The sequence below is a fragment of the Equus caballus genome, chromosome 3, assembly GCF_041296265.1.
Source record: "Equus caballus isolate H_3958 breed thoroughbred chromosome 3, TB-T2T, whole genome shotgun sequence".
NCBI classification, from domain to species: Eukaryota; Metazoa; Chordata; class Mammalia; order Perissodactyla; family Equidae; genus Equus; species Equus caballus.
The window spans coordinates 55,480,415-55,498,320 of record NC_091686.1 but is presented as its reverse complement, the minus strand read 5'-3'; the positions used below and the strand labels follow the sequence as shown (position 1 = coordinate 55,498,320).

The window sequence follows — 17,906 nt, the reverse complement described above, 5'->3', positions numbered from 1 at the left end:
CAACTACTGCCAATCCTCCTCTTTTTGCTGAGGAAGACTGGCCCTGAGCTAACATCCATGCCCATCTTCCTCTACTTTATATGTGGGATGCCTACCACAGCATGGCTTTTGCCAAGCAGTGCCAGGTCCACACCCGGGATCCAAACTGGCGTATCCCGGGCTGCCGAGAAGCGGAATGTGCAAACTTAACTGCTGTGCCACTGGGCCGGCCCCCAGAACAAGTTTTTGTTTTTTTCACTTGAGGAAGATTCTCCCTGAGCTAACATCTGTGCCAGTCTTCCTGTTTTGTATGTGGGTTGCAGCTACAGCATGGCCACCACCGAATGGTGTAGGTCTGCATCTGGGAACCAAACCTGGGCCACCAAAGCAGAGCATGCCGAATTTAACCACCAGGCCAAGGGGTTGGCCCCCTGAACAAGATTTTGAACCATATTTATACTAACTTATACTTTACAAAGTCGTAACTGACCATCATGTAAGGAAACACCAAAAGAGATGAGATATCATTCCTTCACCATTAAATACTATATTTGACTTGATATTTAAGATATCTAATGCCCATTTCCCCACTAACATCAAATTAATGAAAGTATAATCAATGCATTCCTACTCATTCAACAAACATTAATGATTAATGAATCAGTATTTTCTCCTCATTGCTAAACATGTAAAAAGTGCTAGGTATGGAGTTTGAACAAAACGGGACAGATCTCTGCCCCCATGGAGTCTACCAAATTACCTTCAGGGATACATTGGAGAGGAGATCCTTGTGCCAAAGGATTGCAGCTATTACATTTTATTCAGCCAACGATATGACATTAAAAATTGTTTATGTTAAATGCATAATGCTGAGTTCTGCAGCATCACTGCTAAACATTTGTTTCTAATTTTTGATATATGGAGATACTGCAGTAAAATATACCACAGGCAAAATATTGTAGAAATCATCATGATCATTTTCCTCTGATGTACCAACAAATATTCTGGAAGAAGGAAATGAAAGAGACAAGTTTTGTTTAGATCGAATCAAAATTATTTGAATAAAAGAAATTTCCAACCATTCGTTGCATCTTTTATATCAGTGTTCACAGGGTCACATATTAAATATTGGAAGGTCTAGATGCCAAATAAACATGGTTGGATTTTTAAAAAATTTTTAATGCATGTACTTTATTAAAATGGTGATTTGAATACTAAGATGTGATTTCAGTCTGCTCACCGTTACTCTAATACACACATTTAAAACAATGGTCAAAGGAGCAATTCCATCAATTCACTATAGTAAGTACCATACACCCGAGTAGTACTTTGGTAAATTATTTTAACAATGTACACAAGAGCACTTAGGCAGAAATTAAATTAATCTGAGACCCCTGAGCCACTAAATTCTGTACTGGACTCCAGTGGCAGATGAGTCATTCTTGCAGGTGGAAGAACTCCCTAATTTCACAGCCCGGAACACTCAATATGACCATCAATGGACCATTTCAATCATCTAACAACCAAGGGGAGCTGCCAGAGTCAATGGTCTCGTTCCAGATGCCAAAAGCAACAGACAGGTCATCACAATTTGGCTTATAAAGACATGACTTTTTATTTCTGCTTAAGTCATCCAGATAAGTGAATTTAATAAATACAATAAAATGTAAGCCAACCAAAATTTTATGTCAATTTCCACAGACATAGGTATGTGAACAATTGAGGTGCTAAAGGAAAATACAAATACATATTTGTGTTTAGTTGTTTGACTCTCCACATTAACAATCCTTTCCCATCATCCCGCCTTGAAGCAATTTCTTGTCATATTACTGTGAAATTAAATCCTTGTCCAACCTTACAAAAGAAACTAAATGTCCTGTCTGATATTGAAGAGTTAGCATAGGCCCACTCATTCTCTGCCAAGATTCTAAAAAAAAAAATCAATTCCACTTTGAAAAAATGATTTATCTGTATATTGAGTGCTAATAATTGTTCAAAGTAAGTAATTTTTTTTAATGTTGGAAGTTGAGAAAAATTCCTATCAGAGTACAGAAATTCAGAACTGATCCCTCCAAAACAATTTTTGTTTTTCAGAAAAAGTGCATAAGACTTTGAAGCACTTAAGAAACATAAAGACCTAACAAATAAAGGGTTGATGGAAAGCAGGACTGTATTTACATTTGAATATATAAGGTACTTAAAAACTTGCGAAAAGTCACAATGATTTTAAGAATATTTTGCCAAGTAAATTGGCAAATAAAGTTTGGCAACACATTTTAGAAAGGCGATTTATATAACTATGTATAAATAAAGGCAAATATGAATGTAATTGATTTAGTTTAATTACATTAATATAATTTACATCATACCACATGGTATTAGCCACATGGCAAATTCAGTTATAACAAAAAACCGTATTTAGGACAGTCCTTTTTTTCACTACTATTTGCATAATTCCCAGTAATATAGAAGCCTAATACAGGTATGCTTATCTTTTATGATTATAATAATCTACAAGTTATACTTCAACATTGTGGCTTGAAAAATAAACACCAGTATGTTTTTATGCTTCAGTCAAAGTTGACTGGTTTCACGTTTTAAAAGCTTTTCATGTGAGGCAGAGCAAAGTCTGCCCCAGACCAATACCAACAAGTCCTACAAATTCCTCTGTCAAACCTGGCAATCCACCTCATGCATCAAGGACTCTTAGACCTTTGAACTTGACAACATCACTCCCACTGCTACTTTTTAAACTAAAAGAGAGGAATGGTAATGTGAAGAATTCAAACAAAAATGAACCTACATCTTTAAAATGTCATCTTGTGCTTTAGAGTTTTGGTTTGCTTGTCAGTTGGGAAATTCTCCATACTCCTAAACGTAGCTTCCATATTTATGTTCCAAGACTTGACTCAGAAAGAGTAAGGAAGTTTTCTAGCTTTCTTAGTCTACCTTTGGTTCCTCACTTCTCAGACAACAAATAGGAGACGATACTCTTTCCTGTAATGTTTCTCTTTCTCTCACCAAACTTACTCAAAAAAAAAAAATTGAAATATTTCTTTACCACTTTTTCAAAGGACAACTAACTCCTGATTGATATAGGCAGGAAAACTCAAGATTTATTTTTCTTCCATTCTCAAAGAGGTGAGAAGATATGCATATTTATATTAGGCCCGCTTCCTTCTAATAAGCCTTTAAATAAAACTTAATGAAAAAAAAGTCAACCCTGAAAATTGAGAGTTGAAGGTATATACTACACCAACTTTATCTTTTTGGTTTCTTTTTCTTTTGTTTCTACAACAAATCTCCATGCCATTCTTAACGCTCAGTATTTTTCTCACATCCTATTATTTTACATGCAAATTACCATATAGTAGTGTAGCTTCAACACGCTGGTTCTCTTCCTGGGTTTTCCACATTTTACCCACCATAAAATATCTCCTACAGCCATTTTTATCTCTTTCTTCATTTACTAATAACCATTGGTTCTCCATTATAAAACCTGTGTCAGCTTGTCAAGAGTCCTTAGGGATAAACATATCAATAATTTAAAGCTAACTGGTGAAGGAGCTACACAGGATTGTTCCCTTTAATTTTCTATTACTCCAAAATATACATATGTACATACACCCACACATATAACAAATTTACCTTGTCTGCAGAAATAAACTGCAGATATAACTCCAAACATATTTAGAGATTCACATTTTAACAGAAAACATGCAGCTGTAAGGACGTATAGTTTTATACTCCTAAATTACATAGCAAGCTGAAATACAGAATTTTTTAATGTTCGTTTTAGATTTATTCTTTCTAATGAGTCTTAGAAATAAGCACACCTCGAGCTATGTCTGTAGTAGTGTCAGTCAGCGTGGTATTATTTTTACGGACAAATTATCCAACTTGCTAACTCTATACAAAAAGTGAATAAAGTTTTATATGTAGTAAGTTTATAAAACATACTACATATAAAACACAAAACAGAGTTAGAGATGACAAATGGAAACTTTAAACAAAATACTTGATACCGTCAGTATTTAACTTTGTATAGCTTTGACCAAAGGACTCCTAGCCTGTGTAGTCTTCTCTGATTGAAGGAATATCTATAGAGCATTCTTAGCTGTAGAAAAATAGGAATGAATAGGGGGCGAGGGGAGAACTGATGACAGTTGAAATATACAAGTGCACAAGTGCACTATTTATAAATATGTATACAATTTAGCAGTGTCATAGTATCTGAATTAATTTCTTTTTCATTGTTACATTTACCAATAATGGTCCAGAATACAAAATATAATAACAGAGAACTCAGTTTTCACACTTGTTCCTTGGTACAGTTAAAAACAAACACTTGTAGATAACACATTGAGTAGCTGTCATAATACTGACTAGTTTTGAAGAACTTAAAGAACCTGTTCAAATGAATAAAGAACAAAAATGATCAAAAGAAACTCAAAGCTGCCTAAGAGTTTTAAAAATTAGAAATTTAACATTCAGCAAGTGTATCAAAACCACTTTTCATTTGCTCACTCAACTTAGAGACTTACAATAGCTGAATTATACAGATATTTATACTGAGAATATACAGTTGAACACCGACAGGGATTTGTGAAAAACTTCTATGTTAATGATTATGAAGTTACACTGACTTGCTACTGACCCAGTGAGTCACAGGGTCACTCTGGTACAGCTACTTTTCAATCTAATCAGTTCCTTGACATACTCCGGAGAAAACTGTGGCACAGAGAAACTCAAGAGTCCCAGCAAGCAATCAGGCCCAGCGTCCACTGGAGGCAAAGCTTCTGCTGAACGAGAAGTTGATTTCGGAGTTCTTGTATTTTCCCCAAGCGCCAAAAGGCACTACCACTGCAGTACTGTTATCTTCGGTACCATACTGTATTGCCTGCAAGGTTTGGCAGGAAAGAAGAGAAAAACACTGGAAATCAGAGTCTGTACAAAGACAAATCATCCCTCCTCTGGAAGGCCAAACTGGTTCAACACACAATTACGAACTCAATTATTTCACAGTGGTTTGTGATTCTTTCACCATGTTTATTAGATCCCAGAGTTTATCAGATCGCACATAGGATAATGGATGACCCAAAACAACCATATTAACCATATTCCACTGTAGCAGTTTTGGCCATAGAAACACCAGTGGACTGAGATACAAGATATGCAGCTCCTGAAGAAGAAAATACATGGAAAGCATTCGGCATGAGGACTAATACAACTAAGGATTCGGGAAATGTTAGTCTTACCTAGCCATTCTACTTCTAGGAATTTAGCCTAAAGAAATAATAACCTAAGGAAATGGATGTGTATAAAGATATAACTACAAGAAAGTTTATGATGTTCCCTGCAAAATGGAAAAGTGGCATAAACTAAAATCTCTACAGTAGGAGAACTGTAAATCAGTTTTAGGAACTAATTCAAACAGCAAATGATACTGTCAGCATTGTAAGAAGTGCTTGGGACTACATTTAACAGCAAATAGATTTCAAAAGAGTTCACAGCCTGAGGCTAAAACTGTGAAAGAAAGGGTTGATAAAAATATCTGATGTGAAAAGCTTCAAAAAATAAAAAAGTTTTACAAATAAATTGGAAGACCAAAACATATATATATATTTGCAATATCAGACAAAGTACTCATATACTTGATATATAGGAAGTTCTTACACTAACCATGAGAAAGACAAACACGCCTATAAGAAAATGGGAAAAACAAACTAGACACGAAGAAGAAATACAAACTATAAAACATGCTGGTGAAAAGCATAAATCAGAATAGTATTTCTGGTGGGGAATTTGGAAAACTTATTAAAAGCTTTAGAATATTATGTATTCTTTTACCTAGCAATTTCACCTCTAAGAATTTAACCTAAGAAAATAATCTGAAGCAAATCAATAGGCACATATAGATACAAGAATGTTTATTACAGTGCTCCCCCTAATACAGAAAAGTGAACATAAACTAAGTTTGCTGGTTAGGGGAAGTGTTAAAAGAACTATGGTAACAAATATAGTGGAATACTATGCAGTCATTACAAATATCATTACCCTTGTGAATTAGAATACATGTATCTCAAGACAGGTAATTGAAATTAGGAAAGTGATCATCCATGGAATTGGGCCAATTTCCTTAATCTCATTAGCACACAGAGTGACCAAGTGAATAATCCATGCTTACCCATTTATTTTCAAGCAAATAATGCTTTTAAAGTATTAGCACTTAAAAGTTTGGGCCAAATTTGGCTCCCCGATTGAAAATGTAAAAATTGGGAAATGCAAAAATAGCTATTGAATTAAAGTGTGCCACTAATGATCAGTGACGGCTATGACTTAAATGAGCTATCTATCCAAACAGAGGATTAAACAAAACATGGAAATTTTACATTTTCTCTACTGGTATTATCCAGCTTCCAAATTTTAGCTCTGACTAACGTAATGATGCACAACCAATCCATACACCTTTCTGTATTCTGTTTGCTTTTTTCACACGTGCACTTTTTTAAAACCAGAAGTTGACTATGCTACAGTGTTCCTATACTGGATAATTACTCGGAGCAGTCAAAATTAATGTCAAGTGGTTAGATGTGGGAACTTGGCTGTCGGTTTGAAGCTCAACCAACAACTATTCTGCAACTTAATAGTTTTGTGATCTTGAATAAGTTACTGAACTTCTCAGCCTCTGTGCCTCAGTTTTCCTCATCTATGAAAAAGGGATAATACCAGCTCCAACCTCAGAGGGTAATGGTGATGACTGCATGTGTTAAATGTATATGAACAGAAGAGTGTCTGGTACAGTAAGTGATTTTAGTATCAGATATTATAATAATTTACTATTGCTGTTACTATCATTTCAAGATGTGCGCAAAAGACAAAAAGTAAACACAGCACATTTCCTTGGCATACTAATGTTACTTAACTCCTTGGGAGAATTGTAAAAATTTCTTAAATTAGAACTATTATGGAGTCAAGTGTAAAATTCATTGTAACACTCAAGCTAAAACGCAAGATTCAAAGTAATCTCCAGCCTGTGTGGCCCCTCCAGGCTGCACCAAGACCTGCACGTGTGTTTGTCCTTCTCTCCTCCCCCCTTGAGACTTTTCTAGCAGAAGCTGTGCTGTGTCACCTGTTCAGTCACTGCATGGGCTGCTTCGTTGGGATCATGGCACTGATTGACAAAGTCACAAATCTCTTGACTATTCACCATGAAGTTAATTCCATCTGTAGTGAGGACCAGGAAGCTGTCATCAGCATGATGTAGCTGCAATCAGAATCAAATGCATAGGATTACAACCCACACTGGGCCTTGGAATAATCTTCATAATTCAAAGATTTTATCTGTTTGTTGAGTGGTTCTGTGTTTAAAAGCTTGTAGGGAAACGGGGAAAATGGAAGGCCCGTATTTAGGGCAAAAGTAGCAACATTTAGCATCAACCATAGACGACAAACCTAATATTTACTTAGTAACACCACAAGGAAGAAGCCAGATAGCTGGATGCGAGAGGCGGCACGATGTAATGGTTGAGAGCAAGGTTTCTGGGTTTGAAATCAGCCTCTTTTTTTCAGCTGGGCAAACACAGGTAAGTCGAACTCTATATGCTCTAGATTTGTTTTCTCTGTAAAATGGGGTAGTAGTAGCTTTTTTTTTTTAAAGATTTTATTTTTTTCCTTTTTCTCCCCAAAGCCCCCTGGTACATAGTTGTATATTCTTAGTTGTGGGTCCTTCTAGTTGTGGCATGTGGGATGCCGCTTCAGCGTGGTTTGATGAGCAGTGCCATGTCCGCGCCCAGGATTCGAACCGACGAAACACTGGGCCACCTGCAGCGGAGCGCGCGAACTTAACCACTAGGCCACGGGGCCAGCCCCAGTAGTAGCTATTTTGAACAGACTGGCACATAGTAAACCCAATATAAGTATTTGTTAGATAAAATGAATATAAGTGGGATATCTATAAGACATGAAATCATTCAGTCAATTAACAACCGTTTGCTGCCCTTATCGGGAGCCTACACTCTACTGTGTAGGTACCACAGTAGGCCAGGATTGCAGAGGGGTAAGTGTTGGCTCACGACTAGATGTGTGTTGGGGGAAGTGTAGGGTAATGGGGGCACTGGTTAGCAGCATGCAAAGGATGTCACATGCACAGAGGTGGGGCGATTACTGAGCTTGGTGGAAAAGGGAAGTCAGGGTCAGTTTCCAAGCAGAGGTGAAGCTGGGTGGACAGGTACAGCTGAGGACAGGCAGTAGAGCCATTCTACCAAGAGAATTCCAAAACAAAACCCAAGTACTTCATCATACATTTGGCCTGGAAAGTAGTATCTTAATTTGTCTGAAAAGTTTATCTATCCTTCCATAAATTACTCCCTTTTAAAAGCCACTTTGGCTTCATTTAAGGCTTCCGAGGAGGCTTGTGGCTGGAGACAATCTTGCATTCACTCCTTGCATGTGCATCAGGTGTTTGCGAGTCTTTTCTTACATTAATCCTCTTTGTTTCAGGTTCTGCTATCACACCACTGGTTTTAAGATCCAAATCTCCAAGACTCCTTGTCATCGCAAGTCTGCCGTTCACATGAGGCTGTCCCACGCTATTCCAAGCTATAAAACCACCGCATTTCTTGATCCTGGTCAAGAAAAAGTTAAAAGACTATGAGGCGATACCCAGAAAGCCAAGGTACGCTGAAACCTAACCATGAAATCAGATTAAAATGCAAGGTTTCATTTCTATCTTGAACTATATAAACATCATCCTCATAGAATGTTCGGTCAGTGGAGGTGGTACCTTTCTTTTTCGTCTTTTCTTTCTGGAGTATGGTCAGTGGTCAGCTTCATGGGTTTTCCTTTTCTACACAAAATAGCCCGGCTATCCCCAACACTGGCTACAACCAGTTCAATACCATCTCGCAATAGGGCTACTGTGGCAGTAGTCCCAGAGGTCAGTAGCGTGGCTGCAAACATTATGAAAAAGAGTACAAGTCAGTGACGGTCAAATGATTGGATATGGAATTTTTACTACAAAATAAAACACAAGCATGTTAAACTAATGCTGAAATGTATTATTCTAATTTAACTAGAGCTATGCAAATAAAATGCAAATGAACTACATAAGTAAGAGCATGCAGGGAAAGAGGTATTTAATTCATAACAAGGCTCCATGCAAACAGAAAAAGTTACTCTCCTATTGGTAAATAATGCATCACTGTCTCCAAACGGCCTCTATTTATATCAAGTGGAGCTGACTTGAGCTTATAATAATCACAACAACACCTCTGTGGGCATATCAGGTGTCAGGGTTAAAAGTATTACAGTTTAATTAGATTCGCGAATATGGCAGAATGACTTAGGTCTACTGAGCCCATTCAGACTAGCTGACTTTTCTATAAACTGTGGACTCAGAAAGTTTTCTCCTCCATTTCTTACTTCTTTGCTGTGAAAATATTATCAGTTAAAAGGCTAAGCAAGATATATATGCCAAGGGTATACCATTTGCTCTTCAAGTGCCATATTTTATATTCTTTCCTTCTACACTTGTTTTAATTTGACAAATGTTCACCAAAACATCCTAAAACATTAAAAGCTCACAGTCTTTTCTGTTTATCTTTGTCCTCCCCAGACATGAAACAAAGTTTCAGCCATCGTTATATTAGGAGAAAATCTGGGGGCGGGGAATAAAATTCACCCTAGTTTCCCATAAGCTTGGTGTAGTTAACACTCCAAGCTCCAGAAGGAGCTAATACAATCAATCTGTACCCATATGAAGGACAGTACTGCCAAGTGCCACTGCTGTGGTCATGCCCTGGGCCCAGAGCATTCCAAGAATATTAATATTCTCTGACCAATAACAAAATTAAATGTCACTTGGCTTGAAGTCACCACTGTTTCTTCCATCCAATCCAAACTGCATTTTTGCATCTTCCTTTGCTTTATTCTAACAGTGTCTGCCCTCATTTCTTTACCACTTGTTAAAAATTTTAAGGTGCATCGAGCCTTGCCAAAAGTGAGAATACTGTGAAATTATGGGCTAAAAAGTAAAGGAAATTGGAAGAAATTGAAAAAAATAACATTTAAAGCAGGTATTATCTTCAGTAACATCGTTAATTCTTTAAAACATATAAATAAAATATTCAGGTCATCATCCAAAGATGATTTTGACTTCAAAAATAGATTTAGGAAAAATGAAGTGGTATTGATTTGAGCGATTGAGGCTCAATCTTTCTAAATTTTTTTTTCAAAAAGACAATTTAAAAAACTTCATCAGTAATGCATTTTGGAAAGATATATATATAAATATATTTTCCGATAAGTATACTAAAATGCCTGCTTTAATCAGAAAAGTAAAATGGAAAAACGTGAATAAACCCTCCTTAATCTTTTATGTCCATGCTGAATTGACTTTATTGAGAAACAGCATTTATAGTTGCACTATCTTCCCATTTATCTTGTGATTTTGGAACTGTTATGCCAAAGGAATAAAACTTGGCAATGCTAAAATATATTTGTCACTGTATAACATAAATGTTTTAGCATAAGTATCGGTGATGTTTATATTAAAAACGTTAACTCTTGAGTTTCCCCGAACACTATACAATGGAATCTTTCCATGTTAACCACTGTAATAGTTTCAAACACTTGGAAGAGCGAGGCAAAAGAACCCAGGTGTTTACTCACTGCTCCATGTCCTGAGAGTTCAGTATCCTCTCCTTTGTTGAAACTGTCTGCAGCAGCTTTTTTTTAAAGTGGTTTTTAATTGGCTACATCAGAAAAGTTAAAATTTCATAAATGAAAATTTTAAGTTTAGCTATTTAGGATTATAATCCACGGTCCTGCCACTTAGGAATTGAAAAGAACTCTGAGTTTTCATCAGCCCAACTTCACAGTTCCAAAATCCCAGAATTTTGGGGAAAGTTTTCAAAACTAACTGTTGATTCTGATTTGCTAAGCGTCTAAGGATATAAATACTAAATCAACGTTTATTTTCATTTAACATTTAACATGGAAGTAAAAAGTCTCACTTTTTGCCCTAAAGACAAAACTAAAAAACTAAGACATCTTTCAATAAGTTCTTAACACTCACTGGACATTTTCTACTGCAAGTCATCTCAACTAATGGGACAAAGAGGATGTGGGAACCTTCCAGTAGTCCAGGCTAGGAACCGCTGGACTCCTTCACCTGGGACAAAATTAAGCAGATCTCTCTTTCCACTGAAGCCCAGCATATAGTGTCCACGGGCTCCAGGTCTAGAGCTGCTGACCAGGCACAGTTCTCTGCCACAAATAACACGCACAGAGGCAAATAGGAAATTCACCCAGGAATTGTGCTCAAACATTAGAAAACCTGCAACACAGGGGAGGGCAGAGAAAGAGCTGCAAAATAAGGGGAAGGGTTTTTATTTTGGTGAAAATTTCACTAGCAAATTACATAATATTCCAGGAGATGCCAAATCAATTATTCCAAAACTCAGTTTGCCCAAATTGATGGTATTTTGTAGTCCACTTTATTTTTTCATCACAGAGTAACACTTCTTATTCTGTGACTTCCCCAGGTAGGAAGAAATAGATCCAAATGCATGTGGACCAAAATACCTAGGTGGTGACACAGACACACATCTACGTACTTATGCACGCACTCATTTAAACAGTTAGTCTTGAAGAGTAAATCAGCATCTCTATTCAATTGGGGAAAAAAGCACTGTAAATTTGTTTGGTATTAATATTAGAATTGTCCCAATAACAAAAGGGAAAATTCACGGGTATAGCACTGAATAATTTGTATCTGACAAGCAGTACACAGTGAGAGAGGATGTGAACTACAGCATACCACCAAATTCCTGGGATTTAAATAGATACCAAGAAGGAATCAAAGCACCTCCTATACAGATACAAGGAGGAACACATCGGCTAATGGTACTCAATGTGGGGATCTAGTATCTAGAAGGCATTTTTTAAGTAGAACGATTAATTTACATTAATTGTTTAAATAAAGGCTAGTAAGGCTCAAGCTCTCATGCATGTTTATAATTTTATGTAATTCATAAGATGGGTGTTTCTGCAGCTCTCTCTTTCCCCCAGTGTTGCAGGTTGACATACCAAAAGAAAAATGATCAAGATCTTAAATGGCAACATAAAGAGTGAAAGCTGTACTTTTCAAAGTATACCACCCCGGTAATTATTCGACTGTGTAAACAACAATATGTATAAAGCAATACAGTTTCAATATTCATTAAAAATGGGTGCTCTAGGCATGTATGACTCATGAACACCAAAATCAAAGTAATGAGCTGAAGCAGTAACAGCACAATAAGAATATCTCTCTTCAATGCTGTCCCTATTTTTTTTTCTTTTGGGTGCACCCAGCATAAGAAGGGTACTCAAAAACGTTGGGTTTCTAACATTGGTTATTTTGTAGCTTAATTGTTCCTAAAGAGATCACATAATATGAAGAGCATGGTTTCCAATGAGACTCACGATGCTGCCACCAACGTCTCCCGCTCTGAGCGTCAGAGCAAGTCTTCTCTTTTTGATCCATTTGTTTCTTGGGGATCTTTGCTGCTTTCAAACCTTAAGCAATCTAGAAACACTTTGAAGAGTTTATAGGATATCATCTAAGTTTTCTACCATCGGGTTTTAAGTGACATTGTTTTAAGTGACAGTTTGTTCATAAACAATAGACTAATGGCATATCATCTGAATTTACTTGCTGGTTTCATTAATTGTAAAAATATACACGACCGATAAAAATTGAATACAAAAATATTCAAAGATGATGATGAAAATGTAAATAAGGGTATTTGTAAATAAAGGTAAATTCAAAATGCATCAACAAAAAATCAATTTGTAATTTGTAAATAAGGGTAAATTCAAAATGAATCAACAACAAATCAATAATAATAGCCGACAATTTCTTAAGGGCAAGACTCTTGCTATTTCTTGATACGTGGCACTCTGATTTTATGCTCCTCAAACTACCTCACTTTAAACTGAAATAGTAAATTTTTTAAACACTAATCGGATAATTTGAAGCACTTTATGTACATGTGACAGCTTTGGACTAAAGTCTTGAAAAGATGAGAATGCTTTATTTTCCCTTTTTTGTTTTCACCTTCTCTTAAGAAGCTGATCTGGGATGACTGAGGGGCACTCCTCCCATTTATGCCTGAAAGTCTGCCACTAGTAATTCATTCCTACGGTTTAACCAGACTCTTTCCAGGTTTCCCCTACTTAAAATTCAAATTCACGCAGCAGTGAAAACTCATTAAAACACATACATTATATTAGTAATTTGATTAAATCAGCTATAGGATAATCAACGAATAAATTATAACAACTTTGGAGAGAGAGAGTAGACAGCGGAGATCAGGTCTGCCCGAATAACTATGGAGTAGCTTCCAGAGTCTATGCACGGTGCTGAACACTGGAGATTCAAAAGTGAATAAGCCATGGTCCCCACCCTCAAGCTGCTCACAGGAAGGGTTCAAGAAGGGAAAATGGGGCTGACATGAAAAGAAAAGGTGAAAAACACCGGAGAGGGCGAGCTGCACTTACTTACAACTTCATTTAACCAGCACTGGTCCTACTAACAGCTATGCTCAAAAAAATATTATCTACTCTTATCATACTGATACTGCTTCTGTTCTTACTGAAAACTAAAAAAAATTTTTTTAATTTAAATAACTTTGAAATCTGAAGTGGTATGAGTTTTTTTAATCCACAAATTGAAAAGTTAAAATAGGCCCCAAATATCAAAAGGTAATTTTTGCTATCTTTGAAAGCCTTAACAACTTATTAAGAATAAGTTTTAAGGTTGTTCTCAAAAAACTTATTAAAGATACACACACACAAACTAATTGATCTATAAGAAATACACACAAAATAAGATTTAAGAAGAACGTTATAATAGACCCTTTTTCTTTTAGTAGCACACTAAGCATCATTCTGTCATGCTCCGTTATGCTTGCAAACCAACGACTATTAAATGAAAAATAAATTTGGAATATCTTATGAAAGTTCTGAGATCATTAACTCAAAGCATACGACAGAGGAACTAAGTTAAACACATTTTAATTTCATTATTAGAAGTGAATTATATTTTTCTGATTAATTTCTTTGCGCAACTATTTATGTGAGAAAGGCATCTTTAGAAAGCTTCTTTTCAGGTAAGCAAGTTAAGTAAATTCTCTCCCTAAGTTCAAAATTCCCTTTAATTATAATTTACTATTTAATAAACGAAAAGGGTCCTCTCATATTTTACACTGAATCTATGATTGTTTTGAGCATCTTCCTCAATTAGATCCTTTACAAAAGGGCTGACTGCACCCATGAAGGGTGAATGTTTTTGACTGTTGGCCACGTTCCCATGATAAACTTGAACGCTCTCTTCTGAAAACCTTGCCCGGTAAGCTCTACTTGTTTGTAGAACAGCTGGGGTGCACCACCTCTACTACGGCCGATAGACATCGTGGGGTGAGAGACAGCCCACCTGGTTACGCATGAAATAAGAGCAGACCAACATTCAGAGTCATCAAAATAAAACGGTAAGAAAGAGTTTTCTAATGTCCTCCTTTGTATGTTTTACCCATTAGGACAAGAGCTAAATCTTATGCCTAAAATTTAATCTCTCTCAACCCCTATTTCAAGGTGAGGGGCCATCTGGAAGGGCCAAAAGTCCAAAGGAATGAAGGAGAAAAGAAAATGGGCCTGAATGATCTACAAACAAGAAAATAAACCCCTGAATGGAGGTGGACTCGAGTGCTTTTCTGAGGAGGAGGAGGAGGATGGTAAGGCTGTCAAAAAAGACCAGGAAAACCTCTTGTGATGGCGAACAGAGTCATCTTCTCTAATCCTGGTCATTAGATACGCCCAGGAGTGAGGCCACAGGGAGCCAGGAAAATCCTCAGCCCTAACTCTGCAACTGACCTTTACCTCTCCTTGGGTTTCATTTCCTTATCTGTGAATGGGGAGAATTGCCATCCCTATGCGCTCCAACTGAAAACTGTGAAAATGACTTTTCTGTGGTGCACTTTGACCTCCTTTAAACAAAAGGATGAACCAAACACAATTAATATTACCGCATGATTCATTTTCAAATCAGTGACCAGATCTATATGCAAACATTTATCTGGTCGCTGCAGAAGTCTTCAAGATTAACTTTATAAGCAAAAGATTTGGGGGCCAGCTACCTAGAAAACATTAGCTACATTTTTCTGAAATGGTTTTGATAAATTAAGTCAAAATCAGAAACGTTTTACTTTCAAAATTCAAGGACACACAGTACACAAATTTTAAATTCAGCTGACATGCTCTTGTGGTTAACAAATAAAAGCAAAAATATCACTAGTTACCATAGGAAAGTTGCAAGGTCAAGCTTTTCTGAGAAGTGGAAGAAAAAAATATCTTCCTTCTAATTATACAAGGTAGTGCATATTAGCATTGTCCTTTCCTATTTAGGTCCAATTAGCAATTTTCTTCTTGTCGGACAATTACTGTCTGGCTAGATGAGATTACCCTGTAGTGTATGTCAGTACTTGCTGATCAGATTCATCTAAGAAAACAAAAACAATGAACCCTCTCATAGTATGGACCTTCTGTCCACAAAAGAAGCAAACAGATTAAAAAATTTTTAAATCCTTTTAAAACTGAAACTCAATACCAGAACCATTTTGGAGCTTCAATTTCTGAAAAAGTTCTCCAATATATTTCATTTAAAAGTGAGGTACTAACACTAGTTTGGATTCCAAACAGCATTCAAAATGATTCTTTACATAAAATCATTTTCAACATGAGCATCCTTACAAACAAACTTACATTAAAATTCCCACCCCTAAAGGGCTTAAATTGCTTCCTTTTTACCCCGACATTCCCCAGGACCCTAAGAAATATGATTGTTTTCCTTACCATCAGCAGACAGGCGGGCGTGCCTTGCAAAGGCTTTATCTATTTCTAGAAAAGCCAAGGTCAATACAGTTTCCAAGTTCTTCTCCTTTGGAAGCAAATCCCTTTGTGGGGAGGAAAAAAGAGCAGCAAACAATCATTGTAGGACAGGTTTCTCTTCTTCCTCTAGGTCCCTCTAGCTAGCAGTCACTCCATGCAATGGACCTCCATGGCTTGCCTCTCAGATGCTTAAAGTTCACAGGTTAATGAATCAAACTGAGAAAGAATCAGGCACAGAGATAATCCTTTAAGGACAATAAAATAAAAGTTCAAGTTCCTGTCCTTAAAGATTAATCCTCACGTGGCCCACAACCCTGAAAGGTCAAGAGTTCCCTCATATTAAATCAAGCCACTGAGTTCCTTTGTGGGATAAGGTAAAATACGCATAGATCACCCAATGAACAGTATGAATGACTACACACGGGAAGCTAAGAAAGCCCCGTGGCCGTAACTGTCACATGTTCTCCCCCTCACTTAATTCTAGCAGTAGCATGACATTAAAAAATACATTAATAATAATTGCAGGAAATAAACTATTTAAAGAGCTCCAAAACACCTTCATAAAATGCATTCTTCCTATACTAAAGCCAATCATCTAAAGCTATTTTCAACAAGTATTTAACACTATTCATAGCACTTGAAAGAATAATCTCCACTCACTGAAGTGGTATGTGCTTCTCAGATTGTCACAGTGCACAAGATCATGCAGTCTATGTTAACTCACTTGAAATGATCCCAAATCAAGTGCTGTAGGTTCTGGTCAATGCTGTCACCGGGGGAGTTGTTAAAACATATATTTCTGCAATGGTAATAATCATCAGTAATAACTGGCATGCTTAAGCTACTGCTTGTTCATAAAACAGTAGTATGAAACCAATTAATAACTGTCAGCAGTGAACCTCTCAGCCGAGGAGAAGGTTAAACACGAAGTATAAGACAAACTGAAAAGTCAAGAGCGAAAGTCACTGTACGTACTTGATGCATTTCTCCATGTGTGTGTGACAGAAATCAGCAGCTGCAGGTCCCCCGTGTCCATCGTACACCGCGAAGTACAGGACGTCATCTGTTAGCCGGGCAAAGCCAAAGCGGTCTTCATTCTCTTTCCGTTTGCCAATATGTGAGGCACAGCCCACATTCGCCAAGCTGATCTGGGGAATTGGTTTGCCATACTTGATGCTGGGTGGCAGCAGAATTGGTTCATCAATGCGGTTATCCCAGATCCCGAAATTATCCCAGGTGGCTGGACACCCACTACCATCTGGGTCAAACCGAGAACACCGGGGCTCTGAAGTAGAGCCGTGGCATGTGAGCGTCAGCCGCCTGTCGTCCTGCAGCAGGCGGGAGCCTAGCAGCACTCTCCTCCTCACCTGGTTCCCACCACTTCGAACCAAAGTAATTAAGGCAGCTGTTGACATAACTCAGCTCCAAAGGACTCAGTAGCGAGGGAAGGCTCTGTGGAATAATAATGGGATGTCTTCAAGGAAAAGGATGCAACTGAGCAGAAAGAAAGAGAGAGGGAGAGACTCCATTAGTAATTCCGAATATAACTGATACATCAGTAGATATTACCAAAAATGAAGGCCATAAAGAATGTGGCACCTAACAGCCTACTTCTAAGGATAGTGGACCAAAACTGAATTGATTTACCTACCCTATTCACAGAGTTTAAACTCTATAAAAATTTGACAATGTGCACATATATAGAACATGTGCTTCTCAAACTTTAACCTACAATCAGCTGCGGATCTTGGTAAAATGCAGATTCTAATTCAGTCTGTCTGGGGTGGGGCCTGAGAGTCTGCATTTCTAACCAGCTCCCTGGCGATGCCTAACTGCTGGTCCAGCAGGCAGCAAGAACGTAGCATACAGGTGTAAATAAATATTCTTCCCTTCATTAACCCCACTGCTCTGAAGAAAAGGAAGGGGCAAATATTAACAATAATAAGGATTTTACAACAGATAGAAAGAAGAGGGGCTGGCTCCGTGGCCGAGTGGTT

At 37.2% G+C, this 17,906-nt stretch overlaps 1 protein-coding gene across 5 annotated transcripts in view; it reads right to left on the bottom strand.

Annotated features, from left to right (window-relative positions):
• Positions 1 to 1,569: 1,569 nt before the first annotated feature.
• PPM1K (protein phosphatase, Mg2+/Mn2+ dependent 1K) overlaps positions 1,570 to 17,906 on the bottom strand; it is a 23,236-nt gene continuing 6,899 nt past the window's right edge. For 3 of the 5 annotated variants that reach the window (XM_023637744.2, XM_023637745.2, XM_070263434.1), the window contains exons 2-8: positions 16,885 to 17,403; positions 15,874 to 15,974; positions 11,153 to 11,317; positions 8,765 to 8,930; positions 8,462 to 8,606; positions 7,112 to 7,246; positions 1,570 to 4,879 (exon numbers count right to left, since the gene is read on the bottom strand). In XM_023637744.2, coding sequence (XP_023493512.2) covers positions 4,748 to 4,879; positions 7,112 to 7,246; positions 8,462 to 8,606; positions 8,765 to 8,930; positions 11,153 to 11,317; positions 15,874 to 15,974; positions 16,885 to 17,324 — 1,284 coding nt within the window. In that variant the 5' untranslated portion in view covers positions 17,325 to 17,403 and the 3' untranslated portion in view covers positions 1,570 to 4,747. The remainder of the gene's footprint in view (positions 4,880 to 7,111; positions 7,247 to 8,461; positions 8,607 to 8,764; positions 8,931 to 11,152; positions 11,318 to 15,873; positions 15,975 to 16,884; positions 17,404 to 17,906) is intronic. The other 2 variants (XM_070263436.1, XM_070263435.1) reach the window with 1 other exon arrangement.